Consider the following 22,043-nt stretch of genomic DNA (forward strand, 5'->3'; position numbering starts at 1 on the left):
CTTCTGGCAATTAGAGCAATCAGCAAAACAAACTGATGATCAGGTAGTGGGAAAGACTGAAATTCTAAATTTACTAGCTATGGCTTTTTTCCTGTACAAATTGTACTGTAGCCAATTAGCAGATGCATTGCAAACCATACTTACATACTTGATACATATACTACTCAGTATCCCAGTCATTTTAAGCATGTGTGTTCTAGTCATAACTAGTGCTGCTCTGACTAGAAAATAAGCTTCTGAACTATGTGATGTACATAAGCTTGATCCATTGCTTTAATTAGCTGTTGCCATTAACACCATGCAGCATGATTCAGCTGTACAGGGACTTTTTGTGGCTAAGTGTACGTAATTCTCATCAGCTAAGCCTTGAACTACAAAGAGAAATAGTTTTTAATCACTGTAGAAGTTAAACTTCTTGCTAATGCACAGCAGCTCTTTATTTATTTTGAAAGCAATCTCCATCAGTTTTCATAATAAATGCTGCAAGAGATGTGAAGCTTTACAAGTTTAATATATAGTTTCTTTTGTTGCTCTTTGCATTGATTGCCTCATCTTTCTTTTGAGTCACCATGTAGTAAAGTGACTCTCTGCAGCCGTCATTACATCTAGGAGCCTTGTCATCTGAGCATTTTCCATGCATACCTTCACAAATCCTGTAAAGCCACCTTCCTCTGTATCACTGGGAATTTGCTATGCTACGGGCTTTTTGTCCAGCTGCAGAGCAAGTGATTTTGATTATGATCATCCAAATCTGGATTATTTTCTTTCCTCCTTTACAGAAGGAGAGTCTCTTTTGATGCTTCCTACATCTCATCCACATCAGTCTTGTCCCTGTTCAGATTTGTTCATTTACTGTTTAACCAGCTATGGGAAGAAGGGAATCTGGAAGATGTAGAAGAGTCAGCTGTCACCTGTGCACTGCTACTGTCTGCAGAGTTCCTGTTTTGTAGCTCTCCCTGTGTGATCAGTAAATGCCAAAGTCCAACAATCATTTTGAAGAACAGTCTAACATTTCTTGGCCTTTTTGATAGCCTGTGCAATAATAAAGGAGGAATAAGGATGTGATAAAGCAGAACTTCTTTCTGTAAAAGTAGATAAACACATGGCAGGTGATTGGTGGTGAATGCAATTGCAACAAAATACAGAGGAATCCAAGAAGTGCTTTGAGGTGGTTATAGAAGTGGAAGATCTAGAGACATGAGCAACTATCAGAAGCTGTGCAGGAACTTCTGCATAACAGTTTGGGAAGTATTAATTTAGGTATCCAACAAAAATCATTATAATAGCCCTTCAAGTTTAAAAATTATTGTTCTATATTTGTATTTTTTTCCTATATACTCTGTAAGTCCAATATATGTCAGGAAGTATCTTCTTAAAGAGAACCATTTCAATGGTGCCTGTTCTTATTTGGACTATATTCAAACTCCATAGCTTAGTGAAACATTCTGTAATCCCCAGGTCAATAAGTAGAAGTGATTTGGATCAGAAATGTCTATAATCTACTTTGGCCAAATGTCTTAAGTGATAGAACTCTAAGTTCACAGTGAAGACAGGCTGTACTTTATGAAAAGGGAAGATTTCTACCCTTAAAGCAATCGTTATGAAAAACTACTTCCCCCATACACATCTCCTTTTTCCTTGCAGATTTCATTCTTTGAACTTACTCAGTTCTTGCTCTCTCCCTGCAGCCTGACGCTGTTTGCGACTGTGTGTGAAAAGACGGTGTTGAAACGGGTGCTGAAAGAGCTCTGGAGGGTGGTAATGAATACCATGGAGAAGCTGATTGTTCTGCCTCCTCTTACAGACCATACGGTAAAGCATTTTCTTCTTCCTGACTCATAGCAGAAAGTGTTGCCATTGCCTGTGTAACTTGTCTCCTTGACCTAATGAGTCATCTGTCCAGGTAAATTTGCCTGTATGTAGCCTGCTTGAGGATGGAAAATGTGTTTGTAACCTAGTAAAAGTAAGACAGCCGCTCTTTTTTTAATAGGGTTGCAAGATACAGAGCACACTAAAAAAAAAAAAACAATTAAAAATCCATGATCCAGAAGGAGTTGCCATCATGTATATCAATTGCATTGACTAGGGATTTGCATGTGGAATTGTTGGGCAGTTAGTGTTGTCTTCATGGCATTAGAACACCACCTGTAAACACTTTTGCCTGATCATTGCCATCTATTAGTCAGGTGTCTCTCTGTATAGATGTGGTTCATTTGTGCTTGCTTTATAATTACACCACCCCCCTTTTACCCCCCCAGAAGTCTTCAACATCAGTATGGGCTGGCATGATTTCTATGTCTCTGATGTTGGGGAGTTGGAAGCATGTCCAGATAGTTTGCCTTTAAAGACAGTCTTTTATGTAATTGTTCAGCTGTGTGGATGTGCTGGATGAATGTGTGTCATGAATGTAGTGATGTTTTTAACAATGGAAGATTAACTTTTCCCCAGTTTTAAGAAGCTACAGAAACTGATTAAATGTCAGTCACACATGCCCAGCTGCTCAGGGGGATGACGCTCAGTTGGAGGCAGTGTGAAGTTTGGGCTATAACCTCATTATTTGGAGATGATCCAGAATTTCTTTTCATCTCTGTGTTGGAGTAAACTTGCAGTCTGTGGCTAATTGATGCTGATTTTTTTTTTGTTCCAGTAGTGGATAGAACAACAGTGGTTTTCACTATTCAGCAGTTGCCTATGTTGGGTTGCAGTGTGTGGAGAAGTGATGCAAACCTGCATCTTGCACTAGGTGTTTCTTGCTCTGAGAAGGAAGGCCTTTGTCTCTGGCCTTGATGATGACAACTTTTAAACTAAACTGCTGAGATGCAGTGTGCTGTCATACCTAGTAAACATAAATTATCATGAGGCATAATTTGCTAAAGACTGCTTGCTCTGAGCTCGGATTTGGAGTAATCATTTCTGCTTGCCTTTTTAATTTATAAAGGAGAAGAAAAAAGTCTAAATTTAAGAGGATGAAATTTCTTTCTCTCAATTGAATTGCTGTAAAAAGGAGTTTTTGGGGGCAGGTGCTAAAATCATCATGTAAGAGAAACATTAAGATGACCCCTTCAGAATGGAAGCAGTGAGATCAAGGGCCTTGGAGAGAACGAGGGAGGAGCTGATTGAGCTTTATACTTGCTAGTTTTGAATTTTAAAGGTAGAGTAGGAGAGGGATTCTGTACTTGTACCATGAAGAAAGCAATAGCTGTGGTCACCCAGTTCTTCCAACCTGTAGGATGTTGCTATAAGCTGCTTCAGGTTTTTTTTACTGTTGTGGTTTGAACCCAGCTGGCAGCCAAATACCATGCAGCTGCTTGCTCAACATCCCCCCACCCCAGGGAATGGAGAAGAGAATTGGAGGGGTGAAGGAAGACTTGTAACTTGAGATAAACAGTTTTGTAATTGTAATAAAATAAACCAATAACAATAATAGAAAGTACAAATGGCTAATGCACAATGCGACTGCTCACCACCTGCCAGCTGATACCCAGCCTGTTCCCTGCTAGCGATCCTGAAATACCAAGATCCCACAATCGCAATCCCAGAAGCGAGGGAGAACACCCTCCTTCAGTCATCCCTCCTTTATATACTGAGCATGATGTTACATGACATGGAATATTTCACTGACCAGTCTGGGTCCGGAGCTCTGGCTGTGCTCCCTCCCAGCTTCTTGTACACCTGTGCATGGGCAGGACAGGGGGAGTTGGGGAGTCCTTGAACAACTGTAAACATCAGTGTATTATGAGCATTCTTCTCATACCAAATCCCATACTGAATCCAAAGCACAGCACTATTCTAGCTGCTAAGAAGAAAAATTAACTGTATCCCAGATGAAACTAGGACATTTACAAAGGGTTTCATGTTGCCATCACTTTAGTTTCAAATAGAGAAGCTCTTTTTATGTCATGAAGTGCATCCTTGGTTGTCTGAGATAATGCAAAATGCTCACAGCTGGATTTTAGTTGTCTAATCAGTTGTATCATAGTGAGAAGGCTGAACTCATCCAAACTGGAAAAGAGTTGTTGTTTCAGAAAGGCAGTTGTGAACAATGTTATGATTAAAATGGGCTTGTCTTTAGTCCTTGAGCAGGGAACCTGTGGCAAGGCTAGATGGCCTATAAGGGTAAAGAGCTGCTTCCACTATCTCCTGGGACTAGTGATTTATTCTGTCACCACCAGCTTTTCATCATCCCTAGCAGTGATGGCTGGCAAGGCAAGGCAATGCAAAACTCGGGCTTGGCAGTGTGGGCAGAAGCAGTACTTTCTCTTTGCTGTTCTACTACATTGCCATGCACCTCTTACCTAATTTTGCTTTCTTTTTTTCTTGTTTTGGATGCACATCAGACACAGAAAGAGCCCTAGCAACTGTAACTCGCTTTCTTCCCAGCCCTCAGCAATAGAAAGCCGTAGTGCTGCCCCTCCGTGTTTGAAGGACCACTGGGTGAAGATTTCCCTCCTAAAACTCCTCTGCAGCTCTTAAGTAGCAAGGGATAATCATGGTAGAAGAGAGTCCCTTTTATGGAATATTTTCTCTCCTTTCTGTAAAACTGCTAGAAGTGCAAAAGTGTTTTTGATGGTGGTCATGGAAACATACTTGGGTAGAAGGTTCCTGACACACTGCAGTGCGTCTCGCTTGTCACTTGCATGACCCTGCCACTGCACAGGCCTTTAGTGCCTGTTACTCCCCAGACCCATCTATTCCACTTAAATGAGTTCAGCCTGTATTACACAGGAAAGAGAATCCGAGCTCCTTCCATTCTCTGCTGCTTCCGGAAGATTTTGTGTAGGGTGGTTCTCGGGTAAGAAAGCAGTCAGGTGCTGCCAGACAACCTGTCGGTGCCTTCATGACTTTGAGATGAGTGGCTTCTACCTCTCTGAGCACTGACTGCCTGTGGGTTGTGAGATCAGCAACACATCTCCAGTAATTCACCAAGTAGTTCACACCTCACTAGTTTTAAGTAAAGATCCACATTTAATTAAGGACTCTCTGTCTTGGATGAGTGGCTATGCAAACACAGATCGCTGGGAATCTTTATTTTGGGGTTCAGTGCACAATGCTTAGGGATATTAACGGATTAGTTATACATTTCATTCTCCCTTGCTGCTTAGGACGAAACTATAGCATGCCATCAGTGACTAGTCAGGTCAGTGAATAGTTGCTTAATTTACACACAGATGATGCCTCTGGAGCCTGTCCTTTATTTTGCACGGTATGCTGCAGACGTTCATGTGAGGCTCCATTTGTGCTCACTGTTCTTTTTCTACTTGTCAGACTTCTCTTCACTATATGAGAATGTGGTCCAGAATAAGAATAAAATTTTCGTTAAGATGAAGACAGATTTTAACGTGACTTCCAAACTGGCTGTTCTTCAGGCTTGTCTGCAGGCAACACTACTCCAGACCTATTCTGTGATGGAGGAGAGTGTGGCTTTAAGAGGTTTTCTGTAACCTTTCTTAACTTGTGTCGGTTTAAATGAATCCTCTCTCTCCCTTGTGCTAACCTCCAAGGCTGCCTCTGTGATGAGGAGAAAAAGCTTTCTTAGCCTTGAATGAAATGATGGTCTGTGAACTGCACATGTGCCCAGATCTCTGTACTGACAGGCAATTATTTTCCCTTTTTCATTCCTACTTTTAGAGCCTATTTTCTCAGTGTTTCATATACCACGACTGCTAAAAAACAGTCTCAATTTTTAATGATTGGTAGAAAACATTGCCTGATCATGAAGTGTTTTTTAAATGAACTTAAATGCTGCTAATAAAAGATCAGATCTCACTGTTGTTGAATGTAGGAATTTAAAAAATCTGGGAAAGGAACGTACAATACCAGATGAAACTTCCTTGCACTGGTATGTCGCAGAAAAATAAGCCTGAGTAATAATATGTTTTCAGAAAAAAAAGGACTGAAATTCAAAAGACTTGCAGGAGACTTTTTTTGCCTAACTTTGTCAACTGAGCAGTAGGACAGTTAAGCTGTGAGAGTTTGAGCCTCTTGGAATATAAATCAGTGCAGTGCTGTTGGCTTCTAGCAGTTAGACTTGAGTCAGCTGACGATCCTTTTCTAAATGCTCTCACAGAGTGGAATAAAACAGTCAGAACATTAATAAGGAATGTAAAACCTTTGTGTGGTGGACTGTAGATGTCTTTCATGTTTCAAAAAAGTTTAGGAAGAACCAGGAAAACCAGCACTAAGGTCTGTCCTCTTTCCAGCTACATTTGCCACACAGCTAGGCAGAAACAATTCATACCAAGTACTTAATTTTACCTCATCTTCTATCCTTGGCATTTTAATCAATTCCATTTTGGGCAGCTTTTCTCAAAACTACCTGGTATTTAAGTTTAGTTGTTTTCATTCCCTAGAGGTGCACCTGGAATAAGTGATGTCTGTAGAGTTTTGTTATGTTTTCCATGAATAAATAACTTCTTTGAGGTGGTGTAGCATCATGTTTACAAGAATGCTATTTGGCAGAGGAAGGACCTGTCCAGATTTTGGTTAGATGTTACCAGCCTTGATGACAAACTCAGTGTAACAGTAAAATAACTTCTCTCTGTAGACACATTGACAGAGATTGGCACTAACTGATGAGGATTTTCTTAGTGAGCAGGAACTGAGGAGTAGTTATCTGAGCAGCTTTGTTCCTGGAAGCTATCAAGTCACTGGGTACTGTTCAGCATTACCAGCCCACCCTTCTTAGAAGCCTGCAGCAGGGAGACTATATGCCTAGGCTAGTTAATGTTGTTGTTGAAATGTATATTAAAAACAAAAGTATCCAATGAAAGATGAAAATACTGGATCAAGGAATGTCAACGTTAGTGTGTTTTGAGACTCCTGACTTAACTTTTTCAAAATTGAGGTTATAATATTTTTTTTTCTTTTCTGTTTGCTGAACAGGCATGAAAACTTTTAAGTTTTATGACCCATAAGTCAAACAAACTTCATGACCAATTGTACAGAACAGCAGGCACTTTTGGGTACCAGAGTGCTGGCTGAAGCCATGTCCCGTGGTGGATTATTTGGTATGGCCCACAGTGAAATAACTGTGTTGCTCCTGGTGTGCAGTCATGTTCAACCTCACTCACTGGAAATACAGAGAATTTTGTACTCTTTCAGTTTAGAGAGCTGTAGTCCTTAACACTACCCATTGGATACTGACAGCAAGTGAAGCTCCCATTCTCATTTCAGCAGCTTTCCTTTATGGATGCATTATCTTTGCCTGCACTTTTCCCCCCTCAAGAGTTGTGAATTTAATCAATTATCAAGAGAGTCTGTTTAGCTACAAAGTCAATAATGTTCATTTTGTATTGAACTGTATTCAGCAAACATAAAAGGCTGAGGAACAGTGAGGGTTAGGTGATCATTACGGACAGAGCAAATAAAGAGATTGTCTGTGATTTCAGGTCACAGAGTCTTTCAGCTTGAAGAAATTTCTGAAGCTGGCAGAATTAAAGAAAAAGTATGGCATCTAAAAATTCACTTCTGGACTGCTGCTGCGCAGAGGGTGTCCATTGTCCCTAGAACAGGTCTCAGTCTTTCTAGTGTTACAGCTGTAAACTGTTTGCCTGCTTTTCTTCTGTAAAAGGGTACCTGCTACCTCTAGCAGCAGGTATAAAGACACTTTTGCTGAGGGGAACCCATCTGTGAGGCTGATGTTAACTTTAATCTTAGGAAAAAAAAAATATTTCAGCAATGACCTTTGCAGTAGCACAGAGTTCCCAGAGTCTCCTCTGCAAGGGAATGTATGGGGTAGTTCCCGCACCACAGACTGCTGACTTAAAAGGCAATAAATACTGAAGAAGGCAGCAAAGAAAACAAACTGAGTGGCGTAGGCAGGGGCAAAGGGAAATACAATATTTCTGGCTTTACATCTGGCTTTGTTACAGTTTGAGGGATTTTGGAGTGATGAGTGGTCATGGCAGTTGTGGTTAAGTGGGAGAGTGAAAGACTGTTGAGTAAGGGTAGTAAAGAAGGGGGAAGGAGGGCGGTGGAAAGGAGAACTGGGTTTACTGGAGATCTTTGGGGAAATGTGCTCCTCCAGCAGTCCTCAAATAAAATTAACTTCATCTTATCCCAAGTATTTTCCTGAGCAAAAAGACCCTACTGGAAAGTGACACCCACCAGTGTCTGTTCCTGGAAGTTTATTTCAGGCATTCAGCGGGGACATCCCCTAGGCACTTCTCAACTGATACCTGTGGTGACATTTACATGTACTGCTAGCTCCTAATGACCAATTACAAGTGAGGAGAACCAAAGATCATCTTTGAGACGGCAGTGCTCCTCACATACCCAAGGCTTTCCTGAGAGAGATAATGGAGGGGAGGTTTAATTAGGGAAGATGGGTCACCTGTAGCTTTGTCTTGGTCCTAAAGCCCAAATCTGAGTAGCTTGAAAGGGCTGAAGTGGAGGGCAAAGTTTCATGGTATGGAAGATGTGCAATTCATAGCCAGAATTACGGTAGGCTGGGGTTTTATTCTGAGCAGAGTAATAGGCAGTTGTGACATTTTTTAAAGAAAAAGGCAAGATCAGATGGATGAAAAAAAGCAAAGTAGAAGAAAATAAATTCCAGCACACCCCATAAAGCACCTCTGGGAGAAGAGACTAGAGAATTGTCTTGGTTGCTTTTGGCTTTCTCATTAAGTTTTGGACTTCACTCCCCAGGCAAAAACAGTAATACACAACAGAGGAGTGCTGTGTTGGGGAAAAGGAAAAATATCTCTGTTGAAACCATTGCAGAGAAAATATGTAAAAATCCATTATGCTAGAGTGTAAGTGACTTGAAGCAAGATTTCCCATCACTGGGATTTATCTTCCCTTTTTGTTTCTTCACTGGTGATACAGCATCAGTAAGCCACAGTGGAGGAAGAAGAGCCATTGGCTAAGCTTTTGAGTAAAGGTGATGCTGTAGTACTCACTGGACTTTGTTTGCCCAAAACACGCTCAGATCCAGTTTTGTTTCTTATCTGATGTGTGCTTACCCCCACCCCTCTGACTGGGCTCTGCTTCTATAGAGAGGCTGTCATCAATTGTGTGATCTTTTGCTTTGGCCAGTCTTATGCTGTCTTCATGTGTATTTAGACTTGAAATCTAAAGGAGCACTTGGAGACGAAGCCAATATACTGCCTTCACTCCCAGCCCATGCAATCCACTTGAAGGTGCATCCTGTTTAAATGGGTGGCTGCTGTAAGCAAAAGTGAACCAGTTAGCAGAATATTGGGCTCTGAAATAGCTCTTGATGTAGTATCCACGGAAATGCCAGGTTTTATTCTAGGTAATGAACTGGCAAGGAGTCATCTTTTTGTGACTGGCCTTGGAGTGGTTATATAAAGTTATAGCTGTGAACTGACTTGCTCAAAGGAAAAACATGCAAAGCTTGTTTGTAATCTTTTTTCCCCCCCTTCCTTTCTTCTCTAACTTCTTGGAATCATAGGGCACACAGTTGATTTTCAGTGCTGCTAAGGAACTGGGACACTTGTCAAAGTTGAAGGTATTGTTCTGCATGGCTTGTGTTAATGTCCATTGTGTAAGCATGGAAGTGTAGTAGCACATAGCATGTCTTGTGCTTCCAGTAGTTTTTTCTGCTCAGTGCAATTGTAGAGAAATGCTTTTAAATGCATGAAATGTGCTTTTAAATGCATTAAATGTGCTTTTAAATGCATTAAATGTGCTTTTAAATGCATTCTGCTAACAATAGTATTCTGTTTAACTGTTAAATTTTATTGTGGGTTTAGTCATCAAAGTAGTTTCTTCTGTAAATACAGCGATCAGTTTGGTATATCAATTTAAAATTTTAAAAAGTACAGTTCTCAATATCTGGCCAGTTCCTCTGTATCCCCATGTATAAAAGAGAGTCTCTTATGTAAGGCATAATGGAGATATAATAATGATGAGAGTATCAGTCAGAAAGATGATTGTGCTAGCTATTGATTAATTAGATGAACTGTTGCAAAAATAACTGTTGCTTATGGAAGAGAGCCTGTGTCTGTAAATTCCTTCTGCGTGGGCTCTCTTTACAGGCAGGCTGGCATTTAGCATGAAGGCTATGTTGATGTGTTTTGACAGTGCATGACATGAGCATTACTAAGTGCACACCACCTCATCATAAGCCAATCAAGCATTAATTCACTGGTCACGACAGGAATGGTATGAAAATAGTGATGCCTTACAACGTTCAGATTGCACTATGTTGTGGTTTTGACTTGTGCTACAAAACAGATATTGTGCAAGCAGTCTAAATGTGAAGTATCACAGTGCACAAACTGTGCTGCAAAGAAGATGGAGCTGAATGTGAATTCTGTCTCAGAGTGTGATCAGGGAAATCTTCCCACAGCAAAGGGCATTCTCCTAAGTGATTAGTGCAATTTCAAAATGTATTTGTCTTTTCCCATAATCTTTTTTTTTTGTCTTGCGCACTTGTTACAGCTGTCCTTATATGACTGTTTCCCTTGCCCAGCAGACACGTTTTACATACACATGTTTATGAGTCAGGACAGTGCACAATTCACTTAAGGTAGTGCTTATTAGCAATCCTAGTAAGTGATATGGACATGCAGGTAGGTCATGAGATGCACACACTTTTCTCCGTCTGCATTTTGAGGCTGTTACATAGCAGTTAAGCAATGACGTAACATAAACCTTCAAGTGTGGTTCCCCAAGGGAATATCTGTCACATGTGCTGGGGGACAGTTGCGTGCATTCCCACAGCCAGGCTGTTGTCCCTGGTGAAGTGGTGGCTCCCGAGGATTGCACTGCCTCCACTGCTTCCTGTGCTTACAATGCTCTGTGTTGTTTCCATGGGAGAAATAGGGAGAGAGGAGCTTTGTAGCCAACCTGGGAGAATGGGAGCTGGACCACAGCCTCCAAATGTGACTCCCTGTTTCTGTGAGTATCCTCTTCCCCTTTAAAAAACATCAGCAAGAACCCAGCATTTGGAGAAAGAGGAGCCATCCCTGCCTTCTACATGCGCTCCTGGTGTCAAAGGGGGAGAGCTCTGAATTTGCTCCATTTCTCCTCCCAGGTCACAAGAAGTTTGTGCACAGACGACTGTGAGTTCCTGTGGTTTGATTGCATTCTCAGGCATAGCCAGTGACATTCACTGTTGTCTTTGACTTCTTCCATATTTTCTCATTACTGGAATTTGTTAGTATATATAAGGTGCCATTTGCCAAGAACAAATTGGAAGCTTTGCTGTTTTCCATTTACACTGGTCAGAGGAAGGGCACTCCTCAGCAGCAAGCCTGTCTTCAGTTACTGTAAAGCTTCACTTGGTAACTCTGGACTGCATTTTTAGAAATGCACATGATCATGCAAATCAGGCAAGCCCCAGTGTGTGTTCAAGCCTTTATTTGCAGATCACATACAGGAGGACTACAGCAGTACAGGTACAGGATTTTATATGTGGCAAGAGAGCAACTGTAAAAGCGCTTTACCACCTGAATTCTGGAGACCTTTAGTTCAGACAGATGTTGAATCCAAAAATTTCCAGAAGAGTAGAGGTGTTACAAGAGTGTAAATTGTCTGTGTCTGTGGAAGCATTGTGGATTTTTTTTGTCCTTTTGTTTTTGGAAGCACATACAAGCTAATAGGGAAGGCCTGAGTAAATGGCTCTTCAGAGCCCCTCTCTCCTGCGTATTTTGCAGTTCCACTAAAAGCCTGGGAAAATAACAGGATGGATTTTAAGCTTTATTTGTCTTAAATAGAACAGGGGGAACAAAGCTCTAGTTAATCAGATAACTCAGCTGAAAACTGAGACTGACAGACCTGACAGACTCCTGTCCTGATGACAAATCGATTTCACAGTGTATTTTAAAATGCTCAGAAAACCAACCATAAACCTGGCACCTTGGTGCCACATATCTGCTTCCCTTTTGTTATCAAACTCTTTCTGCTCGGTTTGCTTAATAGCCAGCAGTGGAAGCAGAGAGCAGCAGCCTTTCTCTCCCTTGTGCTGCCCTCAGGGTAACCAGCTGAGCTCTGACCACAGAGGTTCTCAGAGTACTTGTGGAGAATACAAGGATAAGGCAGAGACCAGGAATTCTTAAATTTTTTTTAACAACTTCTGCTTGGAGTTGCATAATTATTTGATGTAAATATTTGTGGCTTGCTCCTGGCTGGCAGGCTGGGAAGAGCAGTCCTTTGTAGGAACAGTGTGGGATTTGCAGAGGGCAGGTATGCAGGGAAATTACAGTCGTGGGCTCCTCTGTGTGTAGGTGCAAGCATTACCAGTCCAGTTACTGAGTTATATTTACATAATATGTTGGACAAAGTGGCACTGGGAAACTACTAGAAAGCAGTGATGTGTTGCTGAGCATTGACATCATGGGCACCGTGGGGTGACTGCTTAGAGCAGGGCTGAATGAGCTCTTTAGGTGTTTAAGAGAAAAAACCCTGACCACCTGGTTTCTGCCACTGTGTGAGGAATCGGGCAGGCAGACCTAGAAAGTCATTTCAACAGACATGAAAGTCACTCTGCCTTGGGGACACAGCTACCCTGACTACATTAGCTTCTCCCTTGAATGTGGGCTCTGGCTGATTGTGCACTTAATCTGACTGTCAGACAGAGAAAAGAATGTTTTACCCTCTGTGTACTGAAGTGTGAAGCCACATCATCTTCAATTGAATTAATCCCAGTTCATGAAGAAGAGGGAGGAGAGCTATTGCTCCCCTAAGAACAGCTTGTTGCAACAGAAGATACGTTGCAGTTTACAGAGCACTGTGCCACTGCACATAGGTCCCCAGACCAGGAGCATCCTGTGTGGGGGAAAGAGGCAAGTTGAGACACGTCTCTAGTACTCAAGAAAGCACAGTGCAAAGTTGTCTGAGATACTGCTGACTTGAGAGGCATCTCCTGCACAGTTTAATGCAGCAACTGTGCAAAGGTGCTAGCTAGATGTCTGTGAGAAGCATGGCAAATACCTAGCACTGTGCCTAGACTGTGTGAGCCCCGTCTCCATCAGGCAGGAGGTGGATCGTGGTGGATAATGAATCGGAAGAATACCAGGCCATGTGAAGAATCACCAGGCTGCAAGATAGCCAGCAGGTTTATCAGCGTGAAATGCACACATGATGCCACACACTAGGCATGCTTTACTCAAGGACAATTTAGTAGACATGACTCCTGGGAAGTGTCTTGTATCAGAGGCTATGAACATCTTTAAAGTAGGGATAAGTAGCCTTTGCCAGATTTGCCCTCATCTTTTTCATGAATGCTTCAGCACCCAGGCTGCAGTCAGCTGGCCTGACCCTCCAGCAGCTCAGTTGGAATTTGGATTTGTGCCAAGCTTTGACTCCCTAAAATGTGACATTTTTCCCTGAGACCTAGCCTAAGCATCAGAGAGCAAGAGCTTAGTGAAATACCAAAGGATAGTACATCCTTGTAGTCAGGTAGGAGTCTGAGGGATACACTCCCACCACAGGGAAGGAAATCTCTTCCCAAGCGATTCCCTGCCCCTTGTTATTAGAGATGTTGGGTCTTAACTTCTTTTAGCAAAGGTATTTTCTAGAACATGTTGCTTGTTTGTTTGTTTTTCTTCCTCTACACCAACAATATGATGAATTAGTGACCTTTGTAGATAGAAGAATTACAAAAATTCACAAGTGACATATAACAACTTTTCCCAATATCTGGTTCTCAGAATTCCTTGATTTAGGTGATGGTTTGAGAGTTTTGTTGTGGCTGCTCTAGAATGACAAGAGTAGCAAGCAGACTGTTGTTTGGATTTTCTGAGAAACAAACTGATTTTAAATTGTCACTTATTTCTGTCCAGTTCCTTTCCTTATTTCTCATTTTTGTGCCTGTGAGAGACAGAGAAAGTGGGTTTATTTTCAAGTTAAGCTGTAATAAACAATTCTGGGAGACTCCATTAAACATTCCTTAAACGGCTGAATTAATACTGTGGCCATGTAGCCACCACATCATGAATCCAGATAAAGTGATGATACTGGGAACTCCTTTTTCTTTAGTTTCTTGACAGCATATTCATGTCAAATACAATGGTTGTTTGCAGGATCATATGGTGAGAGAAGAAACTAGGAGTCTCACTCCAAAGCAGTGTGCTGTTTTAGATCTGGCACTGGATACGATCAAAGTAAGTGATTCCATTTCTGTCTCTGTCAATCCCTTGCTACATTCCCAAATAGTATTTGGGAAGGTAGTACCTGTCCCAGTTCAGGAGATGGCAGGAGTCTGTCACTGCTGTTAAAGGCACTGAGTGATACCGCCATGTTTATGTAAACCTGACCAGGCTCAGGTGACTGGCATGTGCTGGGAGCCAGCATGTTTATACTTAAGTGCTTTGGAAGAGGAAAGCCATGAGCAGTTGGTATCACTTAGTCTAAGAGCTAGATTTCCAGTAGAGAAGCTGTTTTGTGAATTTTTCCAGCTCTTTCCCATCCACACACACAATAGTGTGTAAATGTTGGTTGCTGGTTGCAATTCTTTCTCAGTATTTTTCCTGTTTCTTTTTACTCTTAGCAATATTTCCATGCTGGTGGGAACGGTTTGAAGAAAACCTTCTTGGAGAAGAGTCCAGACCTGCAATCACTTCGATATGCTCTCTCTCTCTACACTCAGACCACAGACACTCTCATCAAAACCTTTGTCCAGACTCAGACAGCTCAGGGTAAGGCTCTTTTGTGTTGTTGGCAAAGTTGAATGGAGCTATCTGCTCTGTTCTTAATTGCACTGTCTTGTACTGCCAGTTTGTGCTTTTGGCAGTAATGTTTCTGGAAACATGACAGTTCAGAGCTTTTGAAACGGGGAAGTAGGGAAAGAGGGTTATTTCCCACTCAACAACTACATTTTGAGAGAGCAGAAATATGTGAAACATAAGGCCTGGGGTGTTTGTGATCTTTTTTTTTTTCTGGAATCCTCACTTACCAGTCACGTTTCATGAATTAATGTGGGTGGGTGACTTAATTGAAATTTGAAGTTACTGTACTGATACTTACACAGTGGTGTGAGAGACTATTTCAGCAAGATACTGCCACACAAACTAGTCAGTGCCTGTGTCACAGGCCAGCTGCCAGCAGCCTGTGTAGTCCTGACTAAGGCTGATTGACAGCAAAGTGATGAGTCAAGGAGCTACATGCTTCCTGTAAAGGAAAAGTCTCTTAGGAGAGGAATGAAAGCACTGTTTTGTCTGCAGCCAATATAGGGTATGTGCTTGCTAGATGATTACGAATCACTACAACACATTAGTGAGCTGCTGGGATGGATCATTGGAGTTCTTTGGTAGCTCTCTGGGAAGGCATGATAGTGGTTTCATTGATTTGGAAGGGGTAAACACTTAATTGTCTCTATCTTTCATTGTTTTCATGTAAACATCTCCAGATTGTTGTATAGAATAATTTGGTCTCTAGTTGGGGACCTTCACTGGCCGACTATAAATCTCACTAATCTCAGGAGGGGACAGATGCTATTATAGGTTAGGTCAAAACTGAAACAGATGTTTTAAGTTTTCAGGCTGTTTAAATACAGTCCTTGGCATTGGGCTTCTATATCTCAGCAACAAAAGTCATGTTAAGTCCATGGGAGTGTCTTTCTGACATCTTTTCACTTGGGGGCCTTTTTCCTTTGATCTTGACATGCTTATGAGAGCTGGAAGCCCTCACAGACTGTACTAACTCTGTCAGCATACTGTCACACCAACAGCTGAAACCAAGGGGAAAAGCAGTCCCTAGCCAACACACTTTTTCCCTTGTGTGCAAATGAGACTGCTTGATACTGGCATTCCCCAACTTGTGGAGAAAGTACTGAGAATTCCTGACCAAAACAAGTCTTGTTTTTAAAGTGAAAAGTTGAGTGTAGTTCTGGGGGACTGAATCATCCCTGCCTTTAGCAGCATAATATATTCTTGCTTAAGTTGAAACATACTGCATTAAAACACTGAAGTTAATTAAAGAGTCAGTGCTTGCATTTGAGAGAATGGTCCCATAGCTGTGTCCCAGAAGAGCAACGATGACATCCAGTGGCCAGACAGGTCAAAGACTGCTATATTCACGAGGGACTCCAGGAACTTGACTGTTGCCATTAGAGTTACACAAAACACATTTTTGCAGGGAATGTATGTGCACAGTGTGTTTTCAATCCTTGCTGTTATGTGACAAATGTTTCCCGTTATATATCTGGACCATGAATTGAAGCTATTTTTTTATGTGGATCCTCTTATGTTGTCATGATGAGCTAAGGTATAAGGATGTTTGCAGCCCTGCTGTTCTACAGTCAAAAGTGTTTAAAATTAGAGGAAGATGCTCTGTTGAAGTTGCAAAGTGGCAAATTCAAAGCTGGTATGAGGAAGCAGCTTCATGCAGTGAATGATTTGACTGGAAAACTCCACTGAGGGCAAATGTTCAGGAGATACACAAAGATAATTGAACATAATCTAAGAGCAGCATGAATATAGAGGGTTGCCAAAGCAGTGAGGGGTATCTTTATTTTTTTTAAGAAGCTTAGAAAGAATGAAGCTTTAGCTTTAGGACATCACACTTGTTACAAGGTCATCAATTATATCTCATAGCTGACTGATGACATTTCTTTGTGGCTTGTCTGAGCCACTTCAGGAGACATGTACTGGGCATGGTAGGCCACTGAGCTGGTCCAAATCATCATCATCTACGTTAGTAGGCTTGAGAGTTTTGGACCCTGTCTGGGAAACAAAAGACTTTAGGTGTGTCACCTAATATCTGTAGGATCAATGATGGAATATCCCTGAGAAAGGCATGAATGGCTCCTGGGATTGGGGATAGAAAAGGATATTGCTTGCATACACTTCTCAGTAACCCCAGCTGGTAGATTGGTTTGCAGATCTGCACGTGTGTTGGAGGGACGAAGGGGAACTAGTATTTACAGCTGACATCTGCTTAGCAGAGCTCTCTGGCTGATGTTTCCCTTTGCATAAGTCAAGCTTCCTGCAAGCCTATGGGTGGAAATGGCTACATGCAGAACTATTTAAAATCTGATTCTTTGCCTCTCTTCACTGCTTAATGGTTGCATCTTCCAGTTTGTGAGGTACCTATTGCCCTCATTTTCTTACAGAGCACACTTCTGTAGCACTGTCCTGTTAAATGTTTGCTCTGCAAAGTTGGATCAGGGCTTGCGGTTTAGTTATGCCAGCACAAATTCTGTTTGTGTTTTAACCCGGACAATCACTTACTCACAGACAGACTTGCTCTCCAAAGCCCATGTTGGTGCAGAAGATCTACAAGGATATTTTGTCTGTCAAGAGCTAGAATATTTGTCTTTGTATTTGTTTAAGTGACACCACTAACTGGATTGTAATTCGTACTCTTCTCTCTTTATCCTGCTTACTTCTTGCCTTTTGAATTCATGTCTCAGTGCATGATGGGAAAGGTATTAGGTTTACCGCTAATGAGGACGTTCTTCCTGATAAGGGTATGTTCAAGACTAATGTTGTTACCATAACAACATTAGCCCACTGCCTTGCTTTTGAAGTCATCTTGCCCATGCTCAGAAATCTTACCCAGAGACCTTTTCCCTGTAGCTTCCTGTAGAAGTGAATTTTCACCGAATGCTTGCATCCTATAGACAGAGCCACGGGTTGCGCGGTTTAGAAATCTGTACTTTGCCTGAGAGCCTGTCCTCAGGCTTGAGATTTATTCATGGGTTATGAAAGCTGTCTCAAAAATGGACTGTTTTTTGATAGATGCTATGGACTTGTTTCCTTACCCTATACCATGGGCTGTGTATTGCTGTTTCAAGTCCTAGACATGCATGCATGTGGTCTGCCGAGACGGGCTACTGTAACACATGGTAATGTCTGTTATGCACTCAAGGTTATGGCCGAGCTTGAACCGTCTGGCTTGAAGGGGTATAGCTAAAAGTCTGGGTGCTCAGGAGAGCCCTAAAGTTATGTTCCATCTCTCGATTTAATTTTTGCTCTCCAGAGTCTTTTTGTAACCCATTGAATGAGCTCAGTTCTGCAGTTTCACCTTCCAGTATTGCAATACCAGTGAGACTTTATGTCAATTTAAATCTGCTCATCACTAAATGGGCAAGCATGTGTATGCACACAGCTCAGAATATTTTTCACTGGCCATCTACAAAGTGGGGTTTTTTTGTCTCCAAACATTTCAGTTAAAATAACAGTATTTTTGTATGAAACAACAAGAATGAAGGTAGCAAAAAAAAAAAAAAAAAAAAGTCTGAATTTTGTCTCCCTCAAAGGTAATGGCATGATTCTGCTGTCTCCTTTATAACCTATTAATTACACTAAAGATCACTAAAATGGAGACCTGGATGTTTGCCAGCTGATGTTTCTGCAGATGTTGCCTGATAAAGTTGTTATATACTCTTCGCAATCTTGTCTGTTCCCATGGAAAATGCCAACAGTATGAGTGACAGACCCAGAACATCAGATGGGTCAGGTCAATAATTAAGCCTACCAATTTTTAATCTCTGTTCTTGTATACAGAAAGAAGGAACACTGCCCTTCTAAGCGGAGAGAAAACAGTACACTCAAGATCATGTACAAATGTTATAGCCTAGAGGCTGTTTACTGTACTCGGGTCAAGAATAAGAACCTATCCTAAGATAATAACTTGAAGTTCTGTTTTGTTTGCTCAGATGCTTGCATATTAATGTGACTTTCACTGCCTATAGTTCTGTGCCATGTAATTCTCTTCAGAGAATTGCACAGATTAGCTCTCAACCTCTTGGTTTTTAAATGAGTGGTTTTGCTGCCTGCAGACTGTTCTTCTGAGAGTTGACTTGTTAAATCTATCTAATCAAAATGTTTGTTTAATGATATCCTTCAAGCTCCTTATCCTGAATTTCAAACACACCAATTCTTTCATTTAGTAATGTGTCTTAGCCTCAAAACTGACAAAATAAAACTGCTGTTTACAGGTACTCAATTACCCCATAGGTATCCCAATTACAACAGCATTGCTAATTGTCAGCCTGAGGTCAGACAGTTATTAAAGAGAAGGTAAAATCAATCTCACTATCTTATCAAAGACTTCATTTTCATTTTGCAAAGCAGTCTTCTTCTGTAATGTACATGACATCTTGACTTTCTTACGCAGAAAAATGTAATTTCTACATATAGCATGATAATTATGATTAAAAGTGAAGAAGTTGAAAACATCATAATAACACAAATTGTGAGGTTTATGAGATCTTCTCCCTCTGTTACAACATGATTTCCTTTCCTCTGTGAAGCTCCATTTTGTTTTCTCTCTGGCTGACTGATGAAATATGCAAGTTGTGAGTGCTTCTCTCTCACCATTTTTTGTACACAATGGTGAAGGGGTTCTCATTATCCTCTGAAGAGAAGCAGATAGGCAGTCAGGATGACAACTTTTATCTGACGTACAACATGGAAAAAGGTTCTTGGAGGGTGAGACTGCACTATGGCTCTGTTCAAATCACTAATGTCTTTGTCTGGTTTTTTTCATAAACTTCCTCTCTGGTGTGGTTTTTTGTTTGGTTGGGGTTTTTTGTCCTCCCTTCTTCCCTGAGTGGACAGGAATGCTGATGCCTGCCACTGGAATGCCTGCATGTACACACAATAGCTTGGCAGGAACCTCTGATAAATCCTTGCTCTTTGTGAGGGTCCATTGCCAAGCTTTAGGTTTTTTAGGTTTTTAAAAAATTCTTACTAGTATTCTCAACAGGATGCGATCTTTGTAGTGGAGTGCAAAAAATGTTAGTGTTTATGTGTATTGGGCATGCAAGCCTGATGTTACCTTGCCTTAACGTTAACATTATCGGTGTTGACTGAAAAGCTGGCTATGGAGGGTGTACTGTGGAAACACTATACTGTCTTGCTGAGGCCATAAACCAAAGACGGGTGCCAATAAACTAATTCATGTGTGCGTGGGGGGTCTCAATTTTCTTCCAACAGGCTCTGGCGTGGATGATCCTGTGGGTGAAGTGTCCATACAGATTGACCTGTATACCCACCCAGGAACTGGCGAACATAAGGTCACAGTGAAAGGTATGGTGAAACATCTTATTGCTCAGGCTTTGTGACTGTATCAAGGCAAATCTCCCGTTGGCAGTCATTATATTTCTGTGTTAGCTCATGGGATGTGAATCCAGAATTGTTTTCTCTGTTTCCTATCAGGAACATGTAGAGAAACAGCAAATGAACTTGTCCAGTCAGTGACATGGCAATGTACAGTCCTGTTGTTTATTGGCAACGATACATGAAGTAAACAAAAATCAGATGATGGCTTTCACCAGGCACCACAGTTTAGCCTGTGCTGCAGAGAACAGGGTAGCATGATGGGGTGATGTTGCAAAATTGCTCAATGTAAACTGAGAGATTGCAGACCCAGTAAGAGTTGAGAGGCTCCTTTCCCCTGTCCTGAAGGCCATGTTGATCCCTGAAGAGCTGCTCTGAAAATAACCAAAGCAGTGATTCATCCCATCCATCTCTTCCTCCTTCGTCTCCTTTGCTTGAATACAGCATATTTAACTACTTTAATTTCCTCTAAAGATTTATATAACCAACTCTTCAGGCCTCTCTTCTGGCTAAATCTATACCGCAATGCAAAAACTGATTTTCAGAGCTATTTCCTGTGCTTCAGTTTGTTCCCCGCAGTGACCTGAGAGGGAATGAGAATTAAAGAGCTAATAATTCTGGGTTCTGGAACCACCCACAGCTTGTAGGCTATGTTTGTCTTACCTGCAGTCTCATTTTCCTTTTCAACAAAGACCTTAATATCAGTGCCCAGAATGTCCCTTTTTTTTCTCATCCTACACGTAAGGTAGACGTAAGCACTGAACTGGCAGGGCAGCCTGCCCAGAGCTGCAGGAATGCCTGTTTTTTTGGACTAATTTCTTGACTATGAATGCAATGAAAGCTGAGTGCTGTCCCAAGCATTAAATCTCCTTCACAGAATTTAAACGAGAACAAAAAAGCGTATCTTTATATTACAAAACATCCTTCCCACGTGTGTCGGGACACTAGTGTATTTTGGGTTGGACTTTGTCCTCTGAAACAAGAAATTAAAAGCAGAGAAGAATGGTGTCCAAAGCAATCGGAACAAATGAGTATTTACTGTAAAACAGGTTGTGACTCTCTTTTCCAGTTGTGGCAGCCAATGAACTGAAGTGGCAGACGTCTGGCATGTTCCGTCCATTTGTTGAAATCACCATGATTGGGCCCCACCAGAGTGACAAGAAGAGGAAGTTCACAACTAAGTCAAAGAGCAACAACTGGGCTCCCAAGTACAATGAAACCTTTCACTTGTAAGTATGAAGAATAGCCTGTGGCTCTGACAAGTGCAGATGCAGAGGACAGATAGGGTTTTCCAGTGTCCGTGAACAGCCTGCTCAGGGCCCAGAAGAGTACATGAACTAGTAGCTTGGCCCAGTCTTTGGTGTCTTGCAGGAAAAGCTAGGAGTGTTTGTTGTGGGTGGGATGCTGAGGACTTCTTCTATACCAGCAGTGTCCTTTGACTACATTCTGATACACGTTCTGTGTCCTGTGAACATATTTTACTGTGCTCCATCGTTCTGATAAACTTTGTATCTTTTATTGGTAGAGTTGAGGCTAAAAGTTCATTACATATTTTTAGTTCTTTTAATCTTAATGTTTGTTTTTTTCCAAACTTGACCTGTGGGACATGCTTTCTGAACTTGTTTCCAGGGATACAGCCTTTGGAACTCGTTAAGTTGCACTGCTAAAATTGCAGTCTTTCTCAACACCGAGTATTGATCTTTTCTTATTTGGCTTTTATTATTACAAAGGCATCTACCTTCTTGGAAGGCTCAACAAAGGGAGCTACAGACTAGTGCAGCTGCACAGTAAGAATGAGAGGAGATGACCACCAAACCAGATGTAAACATCTTAGGGGAGAGGCACTGTCCATATAATTTTTCTTTGATATGAGGAAAAGCAGGCTTCCTCTAAATGAAGAGATTTTGTCCCACTTTTTTAAAAATTCTTTTAATTTTAGAAACATCAGAAAGGCTGGGGATGTATTTTTATTAGCTTTTGCTTTAATGGAAGTTTCTGAATCTCTAACAAAGACTTCATCTAATTAAAATATTAATTATTGAAATGAAGCAACCCTTAACAGAAGCAGAA

General features: G+C 41.3%; 1 protein-coding gene across 13 annotated transcripts in view; it reads left to right on the forward strand.

Annotated features, from left to right (window-relative positions):
* UNC13B (unc-13 homolog B) overlaps window positions 1–22,043 on the forward strand; it is a 220,296-nt gene that overhangs the window by 194,718 nt on the left and 3,535 nt on the right. For 7 of the 13 annotated variants that reach the window (XM_074932208.1, XM_074932210.1, XM_074932212.1 and 4 more), the window contains 7 exons: window positions 1,689–1,812; window positions 9,416–9,472; window positions 13,992–14,072; window positions 14,459–14,606; window positions 17,321–17,377; window positions 19,851–19,943; window positions 21,043–21,202. In XM_074932208.1, coding sequence (XP_074788309.1) covers window positions 1,689–1,812; window positions 9,416–9,472; window positions 13,992–14,072; window positions 14,459–14,606; window positions 17,321–17,377; window positions 19,851–19,943; window positions 21,043–21,202 — 720 coding nt within the window. The remainder of the gene's footprint in view (window positions 1–1,688; window positions 1,813–9,415; window positions 9,473–13,991; window positions 14,073–14,458; window positions 14,607–17,320; window positions 17,378–19,850; window positions 19,944–21,042; window positions 21,203–22,043) is intronic. The other 6 variants (XM_074932211.1, XM_074932216.1, XM_074932219.1 and 3 more) reach the window with 1 other exon arrangement.

Source organism: Athene noctua, chromosome Z (genome assembly GCF_965140245.1).
Source record: "Athene noctua chromosome Z, bAthNoc1.hap1.1, whole genome shotgun sequence".
NCBI lineage: Eukaryota > Metazoa > Chordata > Aves > Strigiformes > Strigidae > Athene > Athene noctua.